General features: G+C 46.4%; 1 protein-coding gene across 2 annotated transcripts in view; it reads right to left on the reverse strand.

Annotated features, from left to right (window-relative positions):
* The window catches only part of LOC107380075 (mediator of RNA polymerase II transcription subunit 13-like), a 33,360-nt gene that overhangs the window by 8,281 nt on the left and 12,960 nt on the right, over positions 1 to 12,119 (reverse strand). The window contains exons 4-20 of one of the 2 annotated variants that reach the window (XM_015951104.3): positions 10,549 to 10,694; positions 10,262 to 10,459; positions 9,746 to 9,940; positions 9,500 to 9,656; positions 9,301 to 9,408; positions 6,473 to 7,162; positions 6,176 to 6,389; positions 6,036 to 6,066; positions 5,824 to 5,945; positions 5,667 to 5,742; positions 5,396 to 5,592; positions 5,113 to 5,303; positions 3,209 to 4,077; positions 2,956 to 3,123; positions 2,654 to 2,877; positions 2,314 to 2,509; positions 1,856 to 2,225 (exon numbers count right to left, since the gene is read on the reverse strand). In XM_015951104.3, the coding sequence (XP_015806590.1) occupies positions 1,856 to 2,225; positions 2,314 to 2,509; positions 2,654 to 2,877; positions 2,956 to 3,123; positions 3,209 to 4,077; positions 5,113 to 5,303; positions 5,396 to 5,592; positions 5,667 to 5,742; positions 5,824 to 5,945; positions 6,036 to 6,066; positions 6,176 to 6,389; positions 6,473 to 7,162; positions 9,301 to 9,408; positions 9,500 to 9,656; positions 9,746 to 9,940; positions 10,262 to 10,459; positions 10,549 to 10,694 (4,152 nt within the window). Of the gene's footprint in view, positions 1 to 1,855; positions 2,226 to 2,313; positions 2,510 to 2,653; positions 2,878 to 2,955; positions 3,124 to 3,208; positions 4,081 to 5,112; positions 5,304 to 5,395; positions 5,593 to 5,666; positions 5,743 to 5,823; positions 5,946 to 6,035; positions 6,067 to 6,175; positions 6,390 to 6,472; positions 7,163 to 9,300; positions 9,409 to 9,499; positions 9,657 to 9,745; positions 9,941 to 10,261; positions 10,460 to 10,548; positions 10,695 to 12,119 lie in introns of both variants that reach the window. The other variant, XM_015951103.3, reaches the window with a different exon arrangement.

Consider the following 12,119-nt stretch of genomic DNA (forward strand, 5'->3'; position numbering starts at 1 on the left):
ACGAAAAACCCAGTGAGCGATAATAAGCAGAAACAATAATTAAAAATGTTTTTCAGTTAACCACACCTTTAAGTTATAATAATTCTATGGTTGATAAACATTTACGAAGTCTTTTTACACTAAATCCTTCTCACATAAAGAGATTTCAGCATCTTTATTCTTGACATTTTCAGTACCTTCCAGAACGAGCCATTTCAGGGCTCTGTCACTTTATGTTTATGTATTTAGCAGACGCTTTTGTCCAAAGCGACTTACAGGTGATGATCAAGCCATCAGGTTGCTCTTAACCTCCTGAGACCCGAATTTGTATTTGGTGCGATGGAAAATAAAATTAAATAAAAATCAACAGGTTTTCTAGAAAAAACTGAAAAGAGATGTTTTTACCTAAATTCGATATTAAATGTTTCTAAATAATAAAAAAATAAGGTCTAGTTTGAAGAGAATAAAGTCTTTCAGTGAAAGACGCCAATGTGGACACAGGGTCTCAGGAGCTTAAGGCTAACAAAAACTATTCAGTCAATCCTAGGCGGCAGTGAGGCAGCAATAATCAATCAGGGAGGGAAGCGAATATGGAGTGTGCAGTAGAGTGGGGGACAGGTGCTGGGAGGGTGCTAGTTTAGAAAATGCTCTCTAAAGCTTGGTTTATGCTTGACGCGTCCGCGAGGTTCGCACGGCTCCGCGCGGCAAAATTGCATCATTTTAACAACCACGTCCCTCCACCGCGCCTCCGCACGGCCCAAACTTTCCGCACCGCACACCTAGGAAAATTTCTAACCACGCGGACAGTCGGACGCGGAAAAACATGGCGGACTAGCAAGAACTAGTATGGCAGAGGTTCGTAAATACAGACATTTGTATGATTCAGCTCTCAGAGATCACCGTGATCAACATGTTGTTAATAATTCTTGGAGAGAAATAGCTCGCACTGTCGGAAAAGACGAGGACGCTGTTAAAAAATGCTGGAATGCCATGTTGTAAACAGTAATTTTTACTTCTACTATGGTGTGGTGTTGGATGCATGCCGTAGAGCTCCATGCTGCTGCCCCCTACAGTCTGGGAGAATATTGGCTCACCGCAGAGACAAGCCGCATGAACCATAAACGCTGCAAGTTGTGAAGCGAGTTCCATCCGCGAGCCGCATCACCAAGCGGAAAGTAAATGCGTCGAGCATAAACCAAGCTTCAAGAGCAGGGTCTTCAGGAGTTTCTTGAAAATCGACGAGTATGCCCCTGTTCTGGTAGTGCTTGGTAGGTCATTCCACATCTGTGGAATGATACGTGAAAAGAGTCCTGAGCGTGGTGTAGGCGCTGCTACCCGACGATCCTATGATGACCGGAGCGACCGGGCCTTTGCAAGAGGATTCAGGTAGACAGGAGCTGTACCATACAGGACTTTGTATGCTAGTGCTAGCGATTAGAATTTGATGTGTGCAGCTAGCGGTAGCCGATGGAGTTCAATGAACAGAAGGGAGACGTGCGCTCTTTTAGGCTGATTGAAGACCAGATGCGCTGCTGCATTCAGGACCATCTGAAGAGGTCTCACAGTACAGGCTGGAAAACCAGTTAGTAGGGCATTGCCGTAGTCAAGGCTGCATGTTCTAAGAAAACATGCGGGAGCTGGCCACGCCCACCCACACCCTTCATGATCACCAACAACAAGCATGATTGCAAAAGAAAAAGCAAGAATTCTTGTAAAGATGAGCTTCATTCATCAGAAGTTAAACATCTAGCTCTTTATGGTTTGCACCACTGGGCTCCGAACCCCAACGTGGGTCATGACAAAACAAATAAAGGGTCTCTGTGTGGTCTTCAGACACTTAATTAACATGAATGCTATCAAAGTAGAGGTGCCTCACCTCTCTGGGGTTTCTGTGGGACCTTGAGGCTGACTGGACCCGTTTTCTGCGAGTCCCCCCGAACCATGGGAATTCAACTGAGGTCCGTTCTGAGTAGCACCTCCCTGCAAGCCCGCTGACCCGAACGGCAGGTAGGAGCTGGGCTTGCCTGACGCCATCCCCCCGATGCTCTGGGAGGCTGACGAGGAGGAAGGAGGGGTGCTGTTGACCTGGACGGGCTGAGCCGCTCCGGCGCTGGTGGTGTTGGTGCTCTGGAGTCCTGAGGAGATGCTGGAAGAGTTGGTCTGGGAGGACGAAGGGGAGGTGGCCGCGGTGGGATTACGTTGGGCCAAAAGGGAACTGTCCAAAGGAAGCTCGGCCAAATTTGACGCTGAAAACAAAAAACTTTCATTTATCTGATCAAAAAAAATAAATACCTGATTAATTTAGGGGTTTTGCATCGTGAGGGGAGGTTTTACCTAGATCATAACGACACACTTGAGCAAAGAGTTTGAGCTTGTTGAAGGCTTCATTACTTCCTTCTCTAGCAGCCATCTTGAGAAACCAGTCGCTGAGAGGCTGCTCCGTCATGCTCCTGCCTTCTGTGGCACCGACCGTCAGAATACCCTCTGGGTGACTCTTGCAGATGGGCCTGTGCTGCCCCAGCTGGCAAGCCTGTTGAGAGAATGATAGTAAATGCAATGAGCAAACAGTGAGTCACTTTTTAAGGACCTCAAAGCTGCGTGCGTGTGTGTGTGTGTGTGTGTGGGCATGTCCGTGCAGGAAAAATGAGTTTTCTGAAGCGCTACAGCTACACACCTCATACATGACACTCAGATCTTTGAAAAAGGTCTTGGCTCCGCGGAGTAGGGCCTCGTTTTCTGGGCAGATGACCACATATCCCACATCCCTCTGGGAACCAAAAGGATCTAGGAGCAGCTTCTCCCAGTACGGCAACCCGAAAGGAGACAGCACGACAAAATCGTATTCGTAACCAACCAAAAAGGTCGGGATGGGCAGAGGTTCTGGAGACTCATCCGTTCCTGTAGTAAAATAAGATTGTTTGGATTTAGGAAAACCGATTCCTCGTCGTAAAAGTGAATCCCTGAGAGGAACGTTACCATATGAGCCCCTTCCAGCCATTTTGTGGAACTGCTGCCAGGTGAGGGGTCCCTGAACCCCCCAGGACCGCACACTCCTCTTCTTCTGAATGGTGTCCTGCAGGACGGGCTGCAGAGACAGCAACACCCGCAGGACATCCTGAGAGAAGAGCTTGCTCATGTCTGCTGCTGCAGGACAGAAGAGAGGGACACAAGTGTTGTACTTTACATCAAAAGAAAATAGAAGTAAAATGTGCAGAAATCAGATACATACATTTACATTTTGGCCACTGATGAAGGCTGGTGCTTTTCACTAGTGTTTCGTCCACTTTTCCTCCTGACATGTTGTCCATGAACTGCCTGCCGTGCTCCAGAGCCATGTAGCAGTCGTTATAACAGTCTCTCTCTTCGACCCTCAGGAACGAGCTGGGAGCGGAGCCCTGTTTAGAGTACTCCACACCAGCCAGTGGTGCCAGTGGGTTGGAGCACTGGTCCTGGAGCAGCAGGATCAACTCATCTGGAGGTTTCTCCTTCAAGCTGCTTCTCAGGTCCTCGAAACACCGCTCGGTGTCCCGGCTGGCATCTGAACCGCGTCCTACCACGTCCAGCTCGTCCTCCAGAAACAGCCCGGCCGACTGGCCGAAGCGCCGGTTGGTTACGGCGCTGAAGCCACAAGCGCACGAATACTGGGCCTCGCCGTTGTCCTTCAGGTACACGCCTACATCCGCCCCTCGGATGTTCATGTTGCAGACGCACACGCAACAGCTGTCAAAGTTGCAGTCCTTGAAGAGGTTCATGACCGACTCGGAGAGGATCAGGGTGACGTAGAGGCTGTGGGCCTCGGGGATGGAGGGCACGGTGGCCGGCTCCACCGAGCTGAGGGGTCGACAGGTAGAAGGCGTGGACGCCGGCGAGTAAAGGTCAGAGTTGTCATACTTTAGGGAGCCCTGGACGCTGGACGGACCGCGGGGCGTTCGTGGAGTGCGTGGCGTGCGAGGCGTGGGCACAGAGAAGCGCGGTGTAGCCGGGGAAGGCAGAATGCCAGGGCCGCTGTTGCTGGGCGGAGCGCTGCCGGTGTGGAAGGGTGTTTGGGTTTGAGGGGTGTGGGTCTGGTTGTAGTCTGGCTCAACACTGGGGACATTACTGCTGAACAAGGACAAACAATTATCAGGATTAAAGCTCCGAGTTCACAGGATAAACAAACACAAGCTTAAGAGTTTTCTGCTAGTTTAACGACCGTTCAGACTCTGGTCAGGTTTGATATAACTTTATTAAAAGGGATTTGTTGGACAAAGGATTTAAATAACGAACATCAAACCTGCTGTAGGTAGCTCCCCGAACCACCTCTGTTCATTGAGAATTTTAGTTCAACAGGACTGATAAGCTAACAGGTAGTCAGAGAACAGCCAAAAGCTGCTATCCTAAAAGATTTCATAGGCTGTGCTCTTTCTAGCTGTTAGCTCATCAATCCTGAAGGACACCATCTATTTCTCAGAATATGGTAATAATTATATTTATTTACTTTTACTGAGCCTTTCCACCGGACCTGAAGCGTAGTACTCAGCAATTAGCCACCGCTAAAGCCAGTGCGGGAGTTTCCACCGGCTGCAAGGTGGTGTGTTTTGGCGTCCTTGAAGCATGCAGACGTATTGCTACACTAAATTTACTCTTCCAGGTTAAATTTTCGGGCGCTACGCTTCCAGAACGCATCAAGCTCAGCAGTTCAGATCGGACCAGACAGGAAGCAAAACACAATATCAGTGTAAAACACCTGAAAACTTTCAAAATAAAAGACACTGCAGATTTCCAATTACTTAAAAAATTGCCTCTACCTTTGAAACCTCAGTGTCCGAGTTAAAAGAATTGAAAAAAGACCACAGACCCTTTTCAATACATGCGCCTGTCTTTCTATTTGCTTGTTATCACGTGAATTACTGAAATCACGCGTGATCTCGCAATCTTCCTGTGATTTCGTGGCCTTGTGGGATGAGCTGCTGGCGATTTGCATCTGAAACACTCCCAGTGGGAAGGGTCGTGCCGCTGAGCTCGTGGAAAAAAGCGACTTTTACGTTGCGCGCTACTTATACATCCAGTGGACAGGCCAGCTCACGCAGAAACACTTTAAAATCCCAATCAGGGACCAAATTGTGCAACAATCAGCAGTAATTACACATCTACCTGTCTTTGGTGAGGAGGCTGACGCTGGTCATCAGCTCCACTTTGCCCATGGTCCAGCTCGGTGTGTACATGCAGTCCTCTGGCAGTTTGATGGGTGACAGACACTGGCTGGGTAGTGTTTTTAAGGGGGCGTACATAGTTGAACCGATGATGGACTGACTAATTGCTGGCTTGTACACAAAGGAGAAGTCCTGAAAGCAGATAAATCAGTGGATTAATTCAACTGGAGAAAGAAAACCTTTGGTGCCTTTTCTCTTCTTGCCAATGGCATCACATGTCCCACCTTTAGTTCACATGGCTTTGGGCTGCAGTAACCCTCCTCCACCTCCATCCTGAAGTGGGTGTTGAGCTGGCTGATGTCCAACACGGTGAGACTCGCCCCTGTTTCCAGACTATTCTGGCTCCCAGAGTTCATGGGGGAGTATCCCTGCTGGTCCAGGGAGGGCGGGGTGGGAAACATCGTGTGCAGGTCTACTGTGCCTAGGAAAGTCGCACAGCGTTACAAAAAGATGACGTAAATGTCAGAATACATGTAAGCTACCGGTGCTCCTTACTTATGATGGTCGGTTGATCTGGCAGGGGGGGTCTACAGACAACATCTGTAGCATCTTCAGTTCTTCTGGGTCCAGGCTGAGAAGGACAAAAACAATCTTCAACAATTTTTTCTCATCAGCGTTTTAACAAGTGCAGCTTTGACCAAACTTAGCTTACCGCTAGCTCATCTTCATCGGAGTTGAATAGTTTATCCAGGTCGCTGTAGGACACGGCCAGGTCATTCTCATGGATGAGGCTGGTCGAGGCAGAAGGTTTACTGCCTGATGGACCCTGACCATCTACAGCAACAATATAGGGCAGACCTCAAATAAGACAATCAATTTCAATGAGTCCATTTCAATAAATGTCAAATCTGATCAGTTTCTCACCATCTGCAGAAGTTCCATTTCCTTCATCCATCTAAAGTAAAAAAAAAAGAAAGTTATTTTTTTGTTTATGAAATCAAACGGACCAGAACTACCCTCTAGACTCAAGTTGAAGTGTAATAATTATAAAAACGGAAATCCACCTTCTGTTTCTTGTTTCCTTCCTTCTCAGTCCCAGACTTGTCCTTCTTCTCTGTGAAGTTGTCGTCCTCGTCTTCCACAAAGGCGTAAGGGTCTGGCTCCTCGCTGTGGTCTCCGTCTCCTGCTGTGGAAGAAAGATGGCTGTGTCTCCGCTGAGCGTACGTCCTGACCAGCTCCTGGGAGACCTTCAGAGGCTGCGAGGAGTCGGACATCAACCTGAGAAGAGGAGAACTTTTAACATCCGCACGGCCGTTCTGTCATGAACAAACAGGAACACTCGTTCCACGTCAAATACGTACTCCGTGACAGAGACGACGTTTTCCGTTCCTCCACAATCATCTCGTGCTTTATCCACAGGCAGCTGAGGCGTCGACAGGTTGGAGGGCTTCCTGGGCAAGTTGAAATACTTCCAGGGGTTGTGGGTGGAGTCTTCATTTGGGTTTACAGCTGAACCTACAAACATCGTCAGTTCCAAGCTTTCGTTATAGGTGGGGGTGAAGGAAGGCACGGGGACGCTGTCCAACTGATGGTCCTCGGACGAGGCTTTATGTGGCTCCACTGACGGCGGGTAGATCGCTTGGTGAATAGGCGTGGAAGAGTTCTTAATGGCTCTTGGGGTTAAGTCGCTTTCTGCATGTTCACATGGATGTGGGCTGAGAGGAGGGGGTGGCGGGGATCCTACCAAGTCTGTGGGGGGACCGTGCGCGTGTAGCGTGGGTGCTTTGGGCGCCACTGTGTCGACGTGGTGCAGGCTGGGATACGAGCCCTCCTCCAGCTGTCTGGGGCAGAGCCGCGGGGTCTGTGGCTCCAGCGGCTGCTCCTCGCTCACAGAGTTGCGGTGATGAAAAGGCGTTTGTGGCCTCCTCTGCTGCTTCTCCCCCTTCTCCAGTTTCTCTCCCAGCTTGTGCTTGGGGGCTGGCTGGGCCGACTGGCCTGATGACGGTGGGTGTCCTGAGGTGCTGCCGGAACGCTGCTTCTGATTCTTATGCCTAAGTAGAAATAAACAATTACTATGAGGCACTTTTTGAAGAAACAGACACAGTCCAGCAAGTTTTAACCTGGGATTTTATTATGATGGAGTTATGATTGTTTTGGTCAAATCACTGCAAAATGTTTTGGAATCCATCATTACCGGGAACTGATTGACTCATGAGCTGCCACAGTTTAAAATTTGTATTTTTTTATGTTTATGTATTTAGCAGACACTTTTGTCCAAAGCGACTTACAAGTGATAATCGGCATGTTGCCCTTGAGGCTAACAACAACAACAACAACCAATTTCCAGTCAGTCGCAGGTGGCAGTGAGGCAGCATGATGAATCATTTCATGCTAATGCTAAGTGTTGGGAGTCCCATTTCCTGATATTTGGACAATTTGTCTCAAACTGGACAACAGCAACCCGACTACCACTGTTTCCATTTGCTTTGCAACGACGATGTTTTATCTCCACAAATAAAACAAACCTGGAGGAGCTTCTATCATGTGGTTGAGTTGCTAATGCTAATGGTTAGCTTCTGCTAGAAGAGACGTTATCTGCCGTTTTTCGATGCTAAACCAACAACAGCCTTCCCAGTCACGAGCCAGTATGGCAGGGTATCTGCAGGTTTAAGGGAGCCAAATTTAAGACTTTTTAAGACCTATTTTAAGGCCACTTTGACCAAATTTAAGCTATTTTTAAAATTAAGTTTAAGCTATAATTTCTAGCTATTGCCTGGAACCGGTGCTAACCACGTCGCGAACGTGAGATTAGCCATCCAGTTACCATTAAACCAACACATTCTCACACCCAAGGCGTCAAAATATGACGTGTGTGACCAAGCCTCAATATATGACGATTGGGGATGCCCCTGCGCGTCAGGAGATGATGATCAGGGACATGCCGGGACACGTGGCTCCGCTGGCATCACTGTTTGACGCACGAGGTCACACGGACATTATTCGACTATTTAAACTTCCCCCCCTTCCATAAACTGTGACCTTAAAGTTAGGATTGGGGTCAGGGGAAGGTTAAGTAGTTCACAAGTAGTTCTAATGTCCGTCTTAGCACCAGCGTCGGATACCGACGCTCTGGGACGCTGCATCACCAGTTTGTCCCTGATCGTCGTCTCCTGACACGCTGGGGCGTCCCGAATCGTCATATATTGAGGCTTGGTCACACGTGCAATATTTTGATGCTTTGGCTGTGAGAATGTGTTGATTAAACTTGCACTTCCCCATGGCTCAAGCTCCCACTAGCTTAACCAGCTAATGTGCTCATCTAAAAATAGCCCCCTTTCACAACCAACTGAATGTGTACGGTTCCGCTTACGCCAATATCATACACAAAAAATGCTGAACACCAACTAGAAAATCCCCAAAATTTTATAGAATCTTGTTTATTGGGTCTTTGGTAATTTAAGACATTTGGAAACTGAATTTAAGGATTATTTGTCATTTTTAAGGATTTTTAGGGCCTTAAATTTGGAAAAGCAAATTTAAGACTTTTTAAGGACCCGCGGATACCCTGTATGGGTGAGTCCAAGCGCTGCTTGACGTAGATCTGTCAGGTTTCTCAAAGCCTAGAGTTTCACCGTCTATTTCCAATCATAAGCTAATCAACAACCTCTTCTTATTCAGCTGTTTCTACCAATTCTGATGATAAAGATTGCAGGAGTGATTGAAACTGTCAGCAAGGTAAAAAACTTCCTGTGATAAAAAAAAAAAACCTAAAAATGCATTCAGAAGAAAAACAGAACGAATATACAAAATATATAATCAGAAATATTCATAAAAAAGGCAGAGTGTGGAATCTGCACATATCTTATGCAGAAGGCTCTGCACATAAGAACCGTCCATCCATCAGAGCAGAATGCTGATTTTTCTCTTTTGCACACATTTATTACATTTTTACTGAGTGATCATCTTAGCTTTCAGTGGAACATTTGATATAATTCATGTTTTTAGATTAGGAATTTATTTTACATACAATTTTACAAAATTTCTGGTCAAAACTGTGAGGAAACATTTGAGAGCCGAAAGAGACGTTTTTTTTCTGGTGAACCTCAAGGACCAGCTCTCTTAAAAGAGCCGGAGATCCAACCACTATTAAAAACAGAAATCCTTCGTAAATTCTCTACCGTATTTTTACCTTGAACAATTGCAAGATGGTCTGCAAGTAGGTTCCACAAAATCCCAGAGTCTTGTTTTCTCCAATTCCTCCTCACACGCGCCGTTTGTCAAGTTGGTAAACTTCCTCCTAAACAACAACAATGCAAATTTCAGCCAGTGGAGAGAGAAAACTTTACCAGTAAACAGCAATTTACAGGAAATGGTGGCAGTAAACCCACTTGTTCCCAGTACGGTTGATGTTATACTCCTGCCACACTGATTCCACCATCTGACCAGCCAGCCTGCGGGGGATTTTACCCCCATGAAGAGTGTTGTTAGAGTTGTAGCAATCGGACGCAGAAGACAGCTTTAGCCAGCGGTGGGCAGGCTGATAGTCTGAGGAGAAAAACAAACAAACAAAAAAACAGATTAGTAAGCAAAATCTTCCAGAAGCAAAGGTTGACATAAGTGCGTTTGATTCTCACCAGTGTGAGCCTCTTCTGGTGATGTGGGCGGAGTCAAGGTGACAGAGGATATGGCGGGGTCTCTGTGAGTCGCCTGACCCTGCTGAGCGCCACACTGGGCCCCCGGGGTGTTGGCCGAGCCCTGGGAGACTACGGCGGGGAGGTCCGATAGGGGGAGAAGCACAAGGCAGGATGGGTAAACCATCCTCACCCCCGCTGAAAAAAGCACAAACACTGATTTTAAAAACCGAATGTGACCATATTTACAACAGTTATGTGAATATTTAGACTCAGGATCACTGGTACAGTAAATTAACTGGGTGTTTATTAGTGAGGAACTCAATTAGGATTTATGATTTTCCTCCAGTCTCAGGTTTGGCTGTAGTCGTGCAGAAAAGCCTCTTAAGCAGTTTCAACTAATATCCATCACTAAACACATCCTTTGAAAAGATCTGTACACTTTAAGTTCAGTTAAAACTTACCCGCTTGCATCCCCTTCACTCATCGCTGCTTTATCAAATAATTATGACGCCTTACCAACAAGGACTTCCACAGCCGCTAGGGAGTCATCCTCCCAGTCCGTATCCTCCAGCTTGTCTTCCTGGGACTCCTTGGGATTCAGACAAATGGGATAAAACTGCCTCCACTCCTCGATGAGTTTCTGAGTAGGGTGATCTGACATCTTAAACGTTTGGCCGGTGAGTGTCCCGTTCAAGCCGTATGGGCTCAGGATTACTGCAAGGCAACACAGTCACAATAAATTTGATATGGGCACAAAAAAACCTTCGCAGTGAATGAAAAATAGATATAATATGTAAAACTACCTTGCAGGGGGCTGGAGCTCTGCTGTGCAAGGCTTGGATGCTCTTCGCCGAGTCTCTGAAGTGGCTGATGTTGGGCGATTTCCACGCTCGTGCACACATTGCTGTCGCCATGAACGAAGAAGGTGAAAGAGCAAGACAGGTGCTCGCTGTAAACAAAGGAAAAAGAGGCATTTTAATGTTTTGAACAATTAGTCAGAAGACAAACTACATTTTCAAACACACAAAAGGCAAAAATGAATGCTTATGTCTGACTTACATGTCCAAGAAAAAAAAAAAAAACTATAAAAACACTGACATCAGCAACAAAATCTATGTAATTGATAGAGATGCTCCAATCCGATCGGGCCCAATCGTGTGATTTTAAAAGGATCGGAATTGGGTAGAAAAGATCGGATTTAGCCTTAAAAAAAACATGACTTTTTACAATTTGAAACTGTCAGCGTTGATTTTGTTTTTTTCCCCCAATAATTGTTGTTATTAAAACAATGATAAAGGTAGAGTTTTATTGATCCAAAGTGTCTAATGTGAATTTTTCCTATTGCTTTAGTAGATGTAGTTAACATTTCCTTTACAGAAGTTGAAAATGATCGCATCAAAAGAAAAATACACTAAATTGTGACAAAAATATTAGCAATGCAAACGTGCAGCTGTTAGCCAGCAGGCTAACGTGTCTCCTCAGGAGGGTGAAAGTCATCAGTTTGGTGGCATTGAGTGTAACAGACGTGTGCAAACTGGGCATTTAAGGTGGTGGAAAAGGTTGAGCTGTCACCTATGCCACCTTCAAAACAAACTACTTTTAAGATTTTTCCTTCAGTTGTCACTAAAACAAATCACCGATTTCCATTGACTCCTAGTTTGCCACCAATAGTCCCAGTTCACAGCGGCAACTTGGACAAAAACGCAGAGCCAACCGACAAAGATATGCTGATAAAAAAAGAGATATTGCAGATGGCGGCCTGTGGTAGCTACTGGTGTTGTGTCAGAAAAGGTTAGCCTGCCAGCCCTGTCACAGGACTGCTTATTGTTCAATACATCCATATTTTGAAGGTTTGAAAGACTTGAAATATGAGCTACGCAGTAACTTTTAAATAACATTTAAATTTATTTTTAATCAATGTTGTTCTTAAAGGGCTCGTAAAGCCTGCCTCAGAGTCCTTCTCCACCCACATATCAATTTTGAAAAATGCAACATTAGTCGGCATTGCCTGGAGGACAGAGAGGGCGGAGCCACGGCAGTGACGAAGATGGAGGGGTAAGGGTAAGGGTTAGCGAAGCTAGCTCCCTTCACTCTGAGCAGTCGTTAGAAGTGGAGGACGTTTCTCCTCACCAGACAATCGAGAAGAAAGGGACCAAGTCTATTTGGAGGAGACAAGCGGACCTGAGCCTTATTATTTGCGCTTGTGAGTTGCCTGAAACAACCGGAACCGACCCAGCAGAACTAGCTCTGAATGGTAGGTAGCAGTTAGCCATAGCATTAGATTAGCTGCAGGGTTCGGCTCCACGGCCTTAGAGAGCTATTATCCAGCATGCTTTAGAAGTTTATCTGCTTCTACGCACCTGGTTTTAATTAG

This window comes from Nothobranchius furzeri, chromosome 13 (assembly GCF_043380555.1).
Source record: "Nothobranchius furzeri strain GRZ-AD chromosome 13, NfurGRZ-RIMD1, whole genome shotgun sequence".
In the NCBI taxonomy this organism is placed as follows: domain Eukaryota; kingdom Metazoa; phylum Chordata; class Actinopteri; order Cyprinodontiformes; family Nothobranchiidae; genus Nothobranchius; species Nothobranchius furzeri.